The sequence below is a fragment of the Chelmon rostratus genome, chromosome 7 (assembly GCF_017976325.1).
Source record: "Chelmon rostratus isolate fCheRos1 chromosome 7, fCheRos1.pri, whole genome shotgun sequence".
NCBI classification, from domain to species: Eukaryota; Metazoa; Chordata; class Actinopteri; order Chaetodontiformes; family Chaetodontidae; genus Chelmon; species Chelmon rostratus.
In genome coordinates this window covers 18,413,597-18,428,925 of record NC_055664.1, presented here as the reverse complement: position 1 = coordinate 18,428,925, position 15,329 = coordinate 18,413,597, and the positions used below count along the sequence as shown (strand labels likewise).

At 42.6% G+C, this 15,329-nt stretch overlaps 1 protein-coding gene across 1 annotated transcript; it reads left to right on the top strand.

Annotated features, from left to right (window-relative positions):
* The first annotated feature begins 1,363 nt into the window (after nucleotides 1-1,363).
* On the top strand, nucleotides 1,364-15,040 carry igsf10 (immunoglobulin superfamily, member 10). The gene is made up of 9 exons (XM_041940713.1): nucleotides 1,364-1,566; nucleotides 3,206-3,335; nucleotides 3,724-4,114; nucleotides 4,712-5,479; nucleotides 5,673-7,562; nucleotides 7,695-9,281; nucleotides 9,758-10,661; nucleotides 12,009-12,375; nucleotides 12,456-15,040. Exons 1-9 carry the CDS (start codon nucleotides 1,364-1,366, stop codon nucleotides 14,004-14,006), a joined length of 7,791 nt encoding a protein of 2,596 aa, XP_041796647.1. The 3' UTR covers nucleotides 14,007-15,040.
* The last annotated feature ends 289 nt before the right edge of the window (nucleotides 15,041-15,329 follow it).

The following is a 15,329-nucleotide window of genomic DNA, read 5'->3' as shown; positions in this document are numbered from 1 at the left end:
AGAATTATTTCTATAATTTACCTTGAGTCTTGGTCTTAATAGTCAGGAAAGGGTCAGCCATATCGTGTTACATATCTGATATATCTACTGGACATAAACAGAATGTGAAGGGAAAGTCTGCACCTTTAAATATGCTGATTTGTGGGACTGGATTTGGAAAATTGGACCTGGATTTTGGAAAAAGGACAAAAAAAGAAACTGACCCCACATGCCTGGAATGATTGCTGGCTTGTGGTTTTTATCATAAGAAAAACACACAAATAAAAACAAAGGATTCAAGAAAACGCTTATTGAGTTAATATGTGACACATTTGTCCTCCATCAGGGTGCTGGTAGTGAAGACAAGTCTGGGGCGCTTGTCATACCATGTCCAAACTGCATCGTGTACCATTTGTTTTTATAGTAGAGAACCAAGAACAAGCGAAAATCAGAAAATTATCCAGGAGCAATATCTAATATATCACATCAGGGAAGCATTTAGACGCTTCTTCAAAGATCTGCTTCTGTGAAAAACAATTTGGTGACCCACTTCTAAAACTAAATCATGTAAATCGCATATTATTGTCTTGGCGGCAATTACTAATTCCACTCTTGTCCCCCTTGTGAGGAAGGATTGTGTTTTTGATGGCGTTTAAGAGTGCGTCGTGGTATTTGCAGCAGACCTCTTGCCTGCGTATTTTAGAGCCGCAGTTACTCTGGGATTACCCTGCAGCAGATTACAGGGGGGCGGAGGACGCCGAAGTGCGCTCAGCTGCAGGCGCTCACACAGAAATGTCCCTCTGCGCCTCAGACGCAGTGAAATCAAACTGGAGAACCACTGAAACTGAATGAGGACCTTTTACGCTTTTCATCTGGATTTTTACATTCCTACAAGTGCAGCAGCTCCGTTTTCTACAGCTGTTGAAGTGCGGTGAGGGAAACTGTTTTCCCCAGGGTTAAACAGTTATCTGCTACTTATTACAATTACAAATAGAATTTATCATGTTTGTATAAGAGTTTGCATGTAAAGTTATTCCATGTTTAACTTTATTGCCATCATACGTGTGCGTGTTCCTATTAATAATGCCTATAAATAAGAACAGATAACTAAATAATTAGTAATATGAGTTGTAAAAAGTTGAAGGTGAAGTTGAAGTGATGCAAATCTTGCTGTAAGCTACATAGAAAAAATTCGCACTAATGTTGCTTTCATCCGCTTCAGCCGATTGAAAATTTATATTGATCTGTCTCTCTGTAATTACTATTTGGCGTAAGTTAAGGCTTCAACACGCTGTGCCTCTGTCTCCAGGTGGGTTTCATTAATGGTTCAGGATAAAGTCTAGCCCTCCTTCACCGTGCAGCTAAAGTCCCATCACCGTGCACAATGAGTGTGTGCGCCTGCAGCGCTTCATACCTGCGGAGGTGGCTCCTGGAGGCTCTGCTGTTCTTGGCCGCTGTGCTGCAGACGAGCGGCGAATGCCCCAAATCATGCGTCTGCTACGTTCCCACTGAAGTGCACTGCACCTTCAGATACCTGACCGCGATACCTGACCACATCCAGCCAGCTGTGGAAAGAATTAACCTGGGGTGAGCTTTCGCTTTCTTTCCAGTTTATGGCAGATCTGAGAAGTGCAGATACTCAGTGATTGATTTAAACCACACTGTATAAACAGGAGTGACATTACAAAGAAACTGACGTCAATGTTAGCCAACGAAAACTTAGCGTCCTTTTAGTTAAGCGTTAAAGTAACTAGGCTAATATCACTGGTAATAAAACTTATGGGTTAAAATTTTAAAATAAAAGAATGAAAATGGTGGTCATTTTTCATTCATTGGCCATTACAGCAGCTGGCACACATTAAATTTGCAATGGTTAACAAGCTAATGTAGCTCAGGCTAAAATGGGTAATTTGTGAACGTTAGCTAATAGCAGTAGCTAATATCTTTTTATTAGCTAAGATAGACAATTTATGACAATTAAACAAACTTTATATGAAATACCAGCTAGCTCCTCTCTTCTGGATTCCCACTTTTATAAAAAAAAAAAACTGTTGCAGCAAAATCTTCTGTTTCTGTTTGCCAAAGAGGACCTGAAGTCCCGCCCTGTCCTCCTGCTAACGTTACCTGCTAGCTTCTGCTATTAGCATCTCAGAAATCTGAAGCATGGTGCCAGAGTTGTGTGTCCAGTTTTGTGTCTCTTCCTCTGAACTGTAAATGTGCTTACAGGCACTATATCAAACACATAAATATTTATTCTAACCTCCTGTGTGGCTGTCCTCGAAGTAAACATATTAAATTACCACACCTATACATTGCCTTATGGTGTAAAGCCAGAGCCAAATGTTTAATGTGATTCAATAATGCACGTCTATGGTGCATGCCCACAGTTGTTTTCAATTGTTGTGCCTGATTAGACCTCTGATTAGACTATGGCACGTATGGCACGATTTGCACAGTTGTATTTACTAATATTAATAATGGCTGCATTCCATTTAGGAATCTCAGTTCCAAGGCACTGCTATTGTGCAAGCTGGCTCAGTGGCATGGCTTACTGGGACACATGGAACCCATCATTAATGTTATGTGTAACACCTGTGCTTTTTCTGCTACGAGAAGGCAAAATGCCTGGCATGAAAAGCAGGACCAGAAGTGAAAAACACATCCTCTATTCTTCACTGAAATGAATGAGGAGCAAGTTTTGGTGTTATCACACCTTTAGGCCTGTGTCTGTACCTGGTTTCTGTCTCTTGTTACCTTTTAAGAGAGGGAAGATAATATAGACCTTTACCAGTTTTATTTGTACATTAAGTGTGGTGACCCTGCAGTGCCCCAGTTAAATCTGAGTAGAGGTCTAATCAGCCAGTTCAACTCAAAACACCTGTGAGGGAGGTGCAGGACCTTTAACTGAAGTATCCCCAGACTTGAAACAAAATTCTCTTCAGTATTGAAGCAAAATCAGCTGTTTACTGTATCTTCCAAAAGCAACAAAACAAAAGTCCCACACTACACCACACTACAGTCTGGGGATACCCCAGACTTGAAACAAAATTCTCTTCAGTATTGAAGCAAAATCAGCAGTTTACTGTATCTTCCAAAAGCAACAAAACAAAAGTCCTGAATGGCATTTTTCATTTTTCACTGTTGTGTTGTTTCATTCTTCATTAACTTAAAATGTGGTACATTTGAGCTGATAGCCTTAAGTCTCTTTTTCATCTCTCTGCTTTAGGTACAACAGTATAACTGCCTTGGGAGAAAATGATCTTTCAGGACTTGAGAACTTAGAGTTGTTGATGCTGCATAGTAACACCATCCATAGTATTGAAGACAGAGCCTTCCAAGACCTCAAGTCCTTACAGGTAAAATCATGTGTTTGTCAGTCTCTTGTGAACAGATTATAGACCTGTCTTGTAATGTTGGAGTAGAGGCATCCTGTCAGTATCCTACGTTTAACTGCAATACTTGTGCATGATAACACACAAATATCAAGAATGTACAATGTTGTAATACATAAACAGATGGGTTCTTGGTGTCGATATGTGCTGTCATACTTCCACTGATGTTTGATGTTCAAGTAACTGGATTTATAACAAACAACATATCAACAGCACTTTTCCAGACTTATTTTCAAATTATACTGCTGTTTTCACATTTCATGGCATCTCTCATTAATGTGCTGTTATGTGTTAACATAATACATAGTCTTAAGTCAATATTATTCTCCAACTCTCAATAATATTGTGACAGGTCCTGAAGATGTCCTTTAATAAAGTAAAGAAAATCAACAAAGATACGTTCAAAGGCCTGGACAGTCTGCTGAGACTCCACATTGACCACAACCACATAGACTTCATCAGCCCAGAGGCTTTCTATGGCCTTACCAACCTGCAGTTGGTCCAACTGGAGGGTAACCACCTCCAGCAGGTCCACCCAGACACATTCATCACACTGAGGCACAGCCAGGTGTTCAAGGTGTCCTCAGTAAGAAACATCCACCTGTCAGACAACCTCCTCACCACTTTGCCGGCAGGTATTTTTTCAGGCTGCAGCCAGTTAGAGAACCTCTTCCTCCATGGCAACCCATGGACATGTGATTGCCGTTTGAAGTGGTTCTCAGTGTGGGCACAGAGGAACACAGGTGAGGAGTGTTTGCTTTGGAAGAGTCTGAAAGCATTTAGAGAGGTGTAAGCTTGTAACATGTTTACAAGGGAACAGAGCCTCTTCTTTCTTAATGAAGGGGTATTTCTTAATCTAACCATTTTCCATGCATGCATGCATGCATGCAAAAAAAAAACATTTGCTAGCAGCTTTAATAAGACACAGCTGGTAAAGTTGCTAACTGCATTAGTACTTTAATAGGTTATTCTACTCAGACTTTTAAAGTGGTCTGTTTTTTCTCCCACAGACTAATAGTGCATGTGATTGTATCCAAAGTAAGAAAGGTTTATCCAAGTGAAACATATAAATATTTGCAGAGGCATCACGGGAGGCAAAGATCAATTTTTCTTCTCATAAAACACTAAACACACAGAAAATTTATACATTTTTTATGACTTGGCTAATGTAAAAGTCAACTCATAAATTACAGTTCTGTATGGTGATGATGATCTGTTCTGCTTCACAGGTTTTACTGATCAGTTTTGGTTTGGCTAGCCCATGATGTGGAAACTGTAAATGTTCCTTTTCTTACATGCAACCAACTAAACACTACACCATTTGATTTAAATGTTTCCAGGTGTGCTGAAATGCAAGCGAGACCGGAGATATCTGAGAGGCCACCTGTGCCCTGTTTGTGAAAATCCTGCCCCTTACCACAACAGACCTCTATCCCATCTCCCCGGTGACGCATTCACTTGTACCAAACCCTGGATCCAACCCCACCTAAAACAGAAGAACATCAGCCTGGATGAGGGGGACTTTACTCCAGTTTCCCCCAAGGATTTTATTGCCCCGTTAGGCTCCATACAAATGAACCTGACTAACCAGTTCCACAATGATGCCAGTCTATCCTGCACTGTACAGAGGCCCTCTGCTATCGAGAACCTGACACAAACCTTGGTGGTGGAGGAGAGAAACAATGTCACCTTACTTACTGCTGCCATAACTACTTATTTGGTGTGTAACATTGACTATGAGCATATACAGCAGCTGTGGCAGATTCTGGCCACCTACAGTGACTCTCCTATGAGACTGGAAAGAGGCTTAATGCTTGCCAGAAGCCCAGAAATGGTGTACAGGTATAGTCAGATGAAAGCAAAAGAGGGAGAGGAAGGAATTCACACAAACATTGAGGCTGAGATGAAAGCTTCCCCTCCATGGTTGATGCAGGGAGAGGTGAGCTTCCAGCTTGACCGCACTACTACCACTTACTCTACTTTGCACATTAAGTATCAGTCTGTGGTCAACCTACGTGTAGAAAACACACCACCAAAGAGGGACCGCTATTCCTGGACCATGATTAAGAGAGATAATCAGACCGAGACTGAGCACACGGTACTTACAGGTGGGAGTTACAGATTAATGAAGTTAATTTAATTAACTAACTAGCTGACAACTGATATGACCTTCTTTTCAGTCTTCATCTACCTATAATTAAACTCTTAACTGATACATGTTATATTATAAAACTCTACTGAGCATTTTAAATATGAAAGCAATATTACTGTAATAAAACATTTCTTTTATTTTCAACATAGGTGGCGTGGTACAATTGAACTGCCAAATCGAGGGTGAGCCAAAGCCCTTGTTGGAGTGGATTTTACCAGATGGAAGTAAGGTCAGAGCTCCTTACTCCAGTTATGACAGGAGGATCATAATCAGTGCTGAAGGGAAGCTCACTCTACGGGGTGCAGATGCCTCAGACACAGGCGTCTACCGGTGCATTGCCACAAACTACCTGGATGCAGATATCCTTGTCTTTCGAGTAACAGTTCTGTCCCCTGATGTGGAAGAAGCCGAGGTCAATGGTGTTCAACTCTCCAGGCCACTGGGTGAAAATCTGGTTTTTGACTGTAGCTCCTCAGGGAGTCCTCCTGCCTCTGCCCAGTGGATACTCCCTGATCACTCGGTACTGGACAAATCTCATGGGAACAGGAAAGTGTATGAGAATGGAACCCTGCTGATCCAGGGTCTCACAGCAAGGGACAGAGGATTTTATCGGTGTTTAGTTGCAAATCACCTTGGAATTGACCTGCTTGTGTCTCAGCTGACAGTGACTGAAGAGAAGTCTGAGACAGTAACAGTTTTGGACAGTGAGGGATCAGGGACAGAGACGGAGGACAAGATTGACCCCAGCTTGAGTGAAAACAGTCAAACAGTCACTTTCAATGAGAATCCCTCTTCCAGTCCCTCTGACAGAACTATGCAGGAATCCAGGACTGTCACCTCAGATCGGCCTTACCCCAGACTCAGGTCACCAGGTAGGGGAGGCTCTGGAGGTAGACTACTGCAGCGAAGGAGGCCAGTCAGCAGCCGACGCACATGGAGCAGTAGGGTCTTTGATAAAGCTTCCAGGAAAGTGGACCCACAGAAATTTGCTGAATTTATGAAAAAGGCTCAAGATGGATCAAGAATAAAGGCTAACACAGAAAAAGAGAGAGCGAGAAATGCAGACTCAAACCCTGGTCTTTCTGGTGATGGTGAAATTGGGTCTGGTGAGGATCATAATGAGGACCACCTCATCATTGTTCCAAGGATAGTCAAACCAGCTACAGGTAACACACGGAAAACTAGAATATTTGGACAAGAGAACAGGCAGCCTGAAACGATAAAAGCCACAGAGACAGGTCAGCATAGTAAAGTAGCAACAAATCAAATTGTTGCCATGGAAACAGTCAGCAATCACATTGATTCAAGCCAAGTGACAGAAAGTAAGAACACACCAACAATAGAGTCATATACACAGTCAGATTCTGCACCAATCAAGTTCACATTCACAAACAATCCAACAGAAAGGAGTGATAGACAAAGTGATGCGGTTACACCATACAACAGTATTTCACACAACACAGTTCTGCCTAGTTTTGATGAGACCTCTGAATTTTCTGCCCTGGAAAGAAGTACCAAGCAAGGCTCAAACAGGCGCCCCGTCACTCTCCAACTTACTGTGACAGACTCATCACAAGAAACACAGCTCCAGTTCTCAGGAGAACAGCCTGCACAGCCAGAGACGTCCACTTGGGCGGCGCTCTCATTTACCACGGACCCTAATGTCACTCCGATGAGGGATGGCCCAGGCCCAGTGGAGCTAGTTGTTCACACATCCACAGATCCAGAAAGCCAGACCACATACACAGCCGTCACCACCACAGAGAGGCAGCAAGATGAGATAACCTTCCACACTACCCAAACAATCAAATCCCCACGCCTGCCCGCAGGATCCACAATCATCTCCCGGCAGAAGATCCATATCATTCCACACAAGAACAGCAGAGGAGGGGGGCGCAGGAGGACGTTCCAAGGCCGCAGGAGGATCATTAAACCCGGCAGGATCACTGACATACAGTCCTTCATCAATAAACTTAAACAGCCCTCAGTGAAGAAGGAAGGGAATGCCACAGTGCCATATAGAATTGAGCTGACCACAGGTAAGCAACGTTGTTTTGTAAGAAAACACAGCCATTGTTAAATGTTTGCTGTATTGTTCAGTGTGTGCTTGTTTTGCTGATATTCTGTGTATCTGTTTCCTTTTCCTTTTTTTCTTCATTTTTTCCCCTCAGACTGCAACTGTGACGAAGACAAAAAGAAGACAGCAACCTCTGATGTGGTGAAACCAACAGCTTCATCCAACACAGAGAGACTTGCCACCACACAAAAAACTGCAGCTTCTACCACAAACTATTATGTTACTTCAAATACCCCCTCCACCCACACAGAGTCAAGGCCAGAAGTTTCCAGTGGCTACATAACCTCTGCTGATGCCCCTGAGTTTGACCCTACAGTTAATCCATTTTTGACCCCAAATAAAGAACCATCAGTGTCCACTGCAGCCACTACGACTACAACTGCCTCTAAGGTTATTCGTGGAAGGATTCCATGGAACAGGCTGTTTGGAGGCAGAGAGAGGGAAAAGATACTGAGCAGGCTAAGGAAGCCACTCATTACCCAAAAAACTACAACTACAGCTGAAACTACAACAGCGACCCTAACCACAGCACCTGCTGCTATTCCCACCACCACTGCAAACTCACTGGCTGAACCTGAGACTCTTTCACCATCCACAGGGAACAAAGAGGGCTCATCAGATGATGACTATGGAGATGTGTCCTCTGCAGATTTTGCGTTCACAACATTGGGACCCAGATTTCACATTCTAACTACTACCTCTTCATCATATTACTCCAGGTCCTCCGCCACTGCTGAAACACCACCAGAATCACAGACTCTACCTTCCCCACCTACTGTCAAACCACCTTCAGTCAGAAATCCTGATGAAGCCATATCATCTGGGTCTGGTGGTCTACCGGATAATTGGTTTGTGAGCAGACAGCGGCCTGGTGGGACAGGACGACGGCAAGGGCGGAGAAGGAGGCCCTTTAGGGGCAGGAGACCCTTCAGGAAAACTACAATCACTAAATTACACCCTACTACTACAACTGAGGCTTTAACTACAGCAGTAACAACTATGGAAACTACAATGGAGACAACCACACTACCACATCGGACTGTTTCACTCTACAAGCCCCGGTACACTCCATCTAGGAAAGAGGACAGAACCGCAATAGCTGTTTCCACTGACCACACTTCAGAGGAGGAGACTGACTTATATGAGGACTTTGACTTGAGCACATCTAGCAGTTTACCAGCCTATACTACAACCAAGACACCTTGGATCCCCTCAACCACATTCACCGCCACCACAACTTTCATGCCAACTACCACAAAAGGACCTTACACAACAGCTCAGACCAGAGTCCACAGCAACATCAGACCACCAACACAGAGGAGAGTCAGACCTACTGTGCAGAGCAGTGGTGCCAGAGATGGTGCAGATAGAGGCCTTACCTTTGACACAATGACCATCCTCACAGCTGAGCAAGGATACACCAACACCCCTGCCACAAACAACATAGGCATACACAGTGCCATCTCTAGTGTTTATAATCATGTCACTGGCAATGAAGCTACAAGTGCCAATATTGCCAGCTTTGAACCCACTACGAAGGTCATGACAAGCAAACCTAAGATAGTTGGGGGCAATGCAGCCAGCTTCACTGTGTTATCTAACTCAGATGCTTTCTTGCCATGTGAGGCTGTTGGAATCCCTCAACCAACTATAACCTGGAAGCGCTTCTCCACAAGCACAGGTATTGTTATAATATTGTTATGTATGATAGGATATCTAGAAATGCTAATGCTCAGTAAATGAAAGTCAGTTAGGCAATTATAATATTTTCCATTTATTTCAAAGAGCAGAGAGCACTGTGTTGTTGTTTGCAAACAGTATATTTGCATATTTGACTGTGACGTCTCAGAGCAATTATGTTTATTTTGTGTCTGTTTTATTAAAATCTTATGGTGTTTATTGTGTGTATTTATAAGGCATTTTTAATAACATAATAAAAATATGAAAGTAATTAGAAAACATCAAAATTAACATGAAACAGCGCACATGGTAATAGGTAGGTAAGGTAAATAAAAATCAGAATAGGGATGAAGTGGGTTTTAAGAAGTAACCTAAAGTATCACTATTGTTAATGTTTTTCCAGGTGGTTTGAATTTGTTCTTAGATATTTTTAAATTGAATGTTTCTTAGAAGAAATCCAATTTTTCTCTCCTTCAGGAAGCACCTTGACCATCAAGGGGAGGATGGGCAAGTTTGAGGTGTTCAGCAATGGAACGCTGTCTATTCAGAATGCCAACATTAAGGACCGTGGACAGTACCTCTGTCTGGCTGAGAATGATCATGGATCAGAGAAGCTTCTTGTCACCCTCTCTGTAGTGGCTTACCCCTCACGCATCCTTGAGCCAAAAATGCGCGACATAAAGTCTCATGCAGGACAGACTGTGGAGATGAAATGTAAAGCAGAGGGTCGGCCAACACCTATGATATCCTGGATCCTGGCCAACAGAACCCAGGTCAGGGGTCTGAACACAGAGAAGGGTAGGGTGTCAGTATCTCCCGAGGGGACTCTGGTCATTGAGCAGGTGTCTGTTTATGATAGAGGTCATTACAAATGCATCGCTAGTAATCCAGCTGGAGCTGATACTGCTACAGTCCGATTGCAGGTGGTGGCAGCTCCCCCTGGCATCGTGGAGGAGAAACGACAGCAGATGAAAGCTGGCGTAAGCCAAAACTTGTGGCTACCCTGCACTGGCCAAGGCAGCCCTCAGCCTACTATTCACTGGGTCCTCCATGATGGCTCAATGGTACGATTTAACAGACCTGCCAGTAACACAAGGATATCCTTGTATGAGAATGGAACCCTCCACATAAAGGATGTGACTCAAGCAGACAGCGGGAAATATGAATGTATTGCTACCAGCTCGACTGGCTCAGAAAGAAGGGTGGTGACCCTGACAGTTGAGAGGCGAGAGTCTGCACCTCAAATAGTGGAAACATCCCAGCGTATGACTGAATTGTTCTTCGGAGATCAGCTGAGACTCAACTGTTCAGCTACAGGAGACCCTAAACCCAGGGTCATCTGGAGGCTGCCCTCTAAAGCTGTGGTGGATCAGTGGCACAGGTAAAAATAACTTGATTGGTGACAATAATGCACAGAAGAATAGATGTAAGGATTTACAGCAAGCTTACCAGCAAAAGCTAAAACAGACGTGACTAACATTTGGACAAAATAGATACATAAAGCAGTTTTTGAGCAGTTTTAAGGCCGTGCAAAACTCAGTAATGAGTCTCAATTTATGCACTAAGTGCCTAAAGACTGAAGGGATTATTTCATTTCAAGTATAGGGTTTCCATATTTGCTTATTTTTGCTTTCCTGTATTGACATTGGATTATCCCTAAAGTAGCTTGACCATACTGAATTAAGGTTAATCAGAATGAAAACATGCATTGTCACAATACTAATAGCGTATTATATTTTCATTAACAGTAGCTTGTTTAGTATGACACACATTTACATTTAGTAGGCCTACATTAGAAAGAAAAATGGTAATTTGAAAGGAGGATGGCTGCACACTAAACCTTAGCCATTTTATTGTATTGTCAATGCTAGTCATCTTCTTTTCATAACACCTCAAAATATATTTAGTGTAGGAGAGTGCCTTTAAGAATATTGGCTTACTTACAGTATATGCTTTGTCTGTAAACAATATAACTTCCCTCGATGCATGCAACATCAGAGAAAAAGCAGCTCAACACAGACAGCTTATTATTTTCAAGAAACACGTGACAATGACGTGCTAATGTTTTTCATTCATTGTCAAGGCCTTGTCTTGGTTTCCCGGTCAGTTCATAAAATCTTTCGTCTCTTCGGTCTCCCAAAGGGATTTTATGTACGTGTTTGTTTGCTGTAAGTAGTTAATCCAGTTTTCCGTTGTTAATTTTTAACTATTTAAGCATTTTTTTCAACCACAGTGTTCTCATTTGTTTTGTCATCTAGGTTTCTTTCATGTCCCTTTATTGTAAAATCTAAAAATTCTTTGGTGTTATTATCGACGTGACTGTGGTGTATGAAAACACAAGACACAGTTTTTGTAGAATGCTTACAAATCTGATTTTACTTTGAGGTTCTTCCCAAAGTAAAACAATTAAGTTCTTCCTGTTAGAATGCACAGCAAAATCCATGCCATCAAGCCATTATTTTTCAAGATAACACATGAACAGATACAACTATATGAATACCTCTGTGGATATATTACCATAATACTGTAAATGCATAGCTCTTAAAAAGCATAGGTCATGGATTACAGTTTTTGCATCCTCTAAATGCCAGTTTTATACCAGTATCTTAAGTCATAATATTATATCTGTCATTTGTCCTTGTCCTGCACTATAGTAAATGGTGCTCACTTTTATTTGATCAGTTTTTATTCTGGCCTCTCTGTAATTTTCTATCCTGCATTTCTCCAGGATGGGCAGCAGAATTCAAGTCCTGGATAATGGTACACTTACTGTTAGAACTGTGAGCGATAAAGATGCTGGAGACTATCTCTGTGTGGCACGAAGCAAAGTTGGTGATGATTTTCAACTGATGAGGGTCAGTGTGTCAATGAAGCCAGCCAAGATAGAGCCTAAGCTTGATGGAAAGAAGCAAGTACCCTACGGTAAGGCCTTGAAGGTTGACTGTAAAGCCTCTGGAGCACCCAAGCCAGAGATCTCCTGGGGTCTACCAGATGGTACAGTGGTCAATAGCGCGCTTCAGTCTGATGCCAGCAGTGGAGGCGGACGTGCACGGCGCTATACACTTTTTGATAATGGGACTCTCTACCTAAACCAGGTATGTAACGGCATGTCATCTTCCTCCATGATACATAAAAGCCTTTTCAAAATTTTAATCACTGTGTCATGTTTCTCCAGGTTGGTATTTCAGAGGAAGGGGACTACACCTGCTATGCTGAGAACCAGGTGGGCAAGGACGAGATGCTTGTACATATCAGTGTAGTGACCTCTGCTCCCAGGATACGTCCGCCCAGCCAGACCTATGCCAGGGTGAAGCCTGGAGGGAACATCCGCTTTGACTGTGAAGCACTTGGGGAACCCAAACCCAAGATCCTGTGGATGCTGCCCACCAACGATGTAATTGCAGCATCTAATGAACGCTACCTAATGCATGTCAATGGCTCTCTGGATATCAGGGATGTGAAGGTTATCGATGCTGGGGATTATGTTTGTATGGCTCGCAACCCTGCTGGAGAAAATAGAAAAGTCTACAAGCTTGATATAGATGGGAATCCTCCTGTGATCAATGGCTACCAGCAGAATAGGACTGTAATCAAAGATGTAGCTGCTAAATTTTCCAGGAAATTAATAGACTGTAAGGCTGAAGGCAATCCCACTCCAAGTGTCACTTGGATTATGCCTGATAACATCTTCCTTACAGCACCATACTTTGGCAGCAGGATTAATGTCCACCATAATGGGACATTAGAGATTCGTAATGTGCGACCAACTGATACAGCAGAGTTCATTTGCATGGCAAGGAATGATGGAGGAGAGGCAGTAATGGTTGTGCAGCTGGAGGTGACCAGTATGCTCCGAAGGCCGATCTTCAAGAACCCCTTTAACGAACGAATTGTGTCTCGGATTGGGAAAACCACAGTTCTGAACTGCTCTGCTGATGGACACCCAATGCCAGAGATCATCTGGACTTTGCCTAATGGAACTCGGCTTACTGGTGAACCCAACAGCGGCTCTCGTCACCACCTAGGCAGTGATGGGACTTTAGTCATCTACAACCCTCACCCAGAAGATGCTGGGAAGTACCGCTGTGGTGCCAGGAATTTCATGGGTTACATTGAGAAGCTAATAATTTTGGATGTTGGGCAGAAGCCTTACATTCTGGCAAGGCCTAGGGGCATTATACGTAGCATGTTTGGAGACCCACTTTTCCTTCATTGTTTATCTGATGGGAGTCCCAGACCCAGAATCTACTGGACTATTCCTGGTGGCCACACTCTTACTCGACCTCAACTCTTTGGGCGCTACCAGTTATTAGAGAATGGTACTCTGGTTATTCAGGATACTAATCTACGCGACCAAGGGAACTACATCTGCAGGGCTCGTAACAATGCTGGGGAGGCTGTGCTTACTGTCCCTGTCATAATCATCGCATCCCCTCCCCGGATCACAACAGGGCCACCTCCCAACGTGAAGGCAGTGAGAGGAACATCAATCCAGCTTAACTGTGTCGCCGCTGGGATCCCCAAGCCAGATATCACCTGGGAGCTGCCCGATTACTCAGTGCTGTCAGCAGCAGAACAAGGCCGGCCTATGGGAAGCGAACTACTTCACCCACAGGGCACGCTTATCATTCAGAGGCCCACAGCATCAGACTCTGGCACATACAAGTGCCTTGCCAAGAACCACCTTGGTACAGACTCAAAGGTCACATATGTACATGTACTGTGAGAAAAAGACGAGACTGAGGGAGGACAGTGGCATATTAGAATGTAAACATTACCAGACACACAGTCGCTTATGTCTGTGAGGTACAGCACATGTTTGTTTTCTCACATGTGGATTGTGAGGATCAAGGATTATGGAATATTATAAAAAAAAGTGACAAATGAGGATTAAAAAATAAACAGCACAAGGAAGGAAAGGGATCAAACATTTTAAAGGGAAAAACTTTTTTTTTTTTTAACTGGAAAATCCTGTCTGGAGCTAGAACGTTGTTATTGTAACTTTGGAACTGGGGGTCTGGAAATTCATAGGTGGTTCCCATTTGGGATGTTTCTCATGGGAGAAAAAGGGTCAGAGCATAGAGTCAAATGAAAAGTGATTTCTCTGACCAGGCATTACTGCCTGCACATAGGGATAGTATTACAGCACATACAGACATACTATGCAGAGTGGGAGAAAAAAAGAAGAAAAGAAAAAAGCCTTCCAAGAGGGCTTCAATTCCCTTTAGATAGAGGAAAAAGTTGTTGATGTCATGACATGTTGCTTTGTCCTTTGACAGCAAGTGAAAATAACAGCAGGCAGCGAATATTGTAAAATATCTTTCAAAAGCCGTTCATTTAATTTCACAGTGGATGAAAATAGGTTTATTCAAAACATATATGATGCTTGTTTTACACTGGATACATATCTGCATGGACGCTACAGTGCTTTCACACCATTTCTTCGTTTTACTTTTTCTATTTTGAAGACAGTTTAAAGCAGATTCTTTTATGTCTACTCGCAGTCCAGTTCATTGGTGAGAAAAAAAAAACAAAAAATCAGTCTATTGTGTTGTACACAAGAATTTACAGTAATGTTATACATTATGCTAATCTGTAATAATACAGTATATGTATATCTATTTGTAGTATCTACTTTATCAAAGTATGAGAGAAAAAATGAAATTAAAAAGTAAAGACCGTTGATGTCTTTGTATTGTTTTTATTGTACAAATATTTTAGATGAGACATTTTATGTGTATAAAATACAGTATATCAGTGTTGAAGGTAGAGAGAGTTGGCTGTTGCTTCTAGAAGGCCAGTGTATTGCTGTTGTAATGGAGGTCATTAGGATTATCCAGTTGTACCTCACCCTGCAGGAGGAGGTTATGGCTGTGGCTGCAGTAGAAATCTTCCAGACACACACAGTTTAAACTCTCCAGCTGTGAAAATAGTTCCTCACACAGCTCGTCAATGAGCAAGACCCACAGGGGAGCCTTTGATTTTTGTTTCTGATCCTGCGCTGATTTCACTGCCCTTCTGCTACTTAAACTGAGAGGTGAGGGATGGC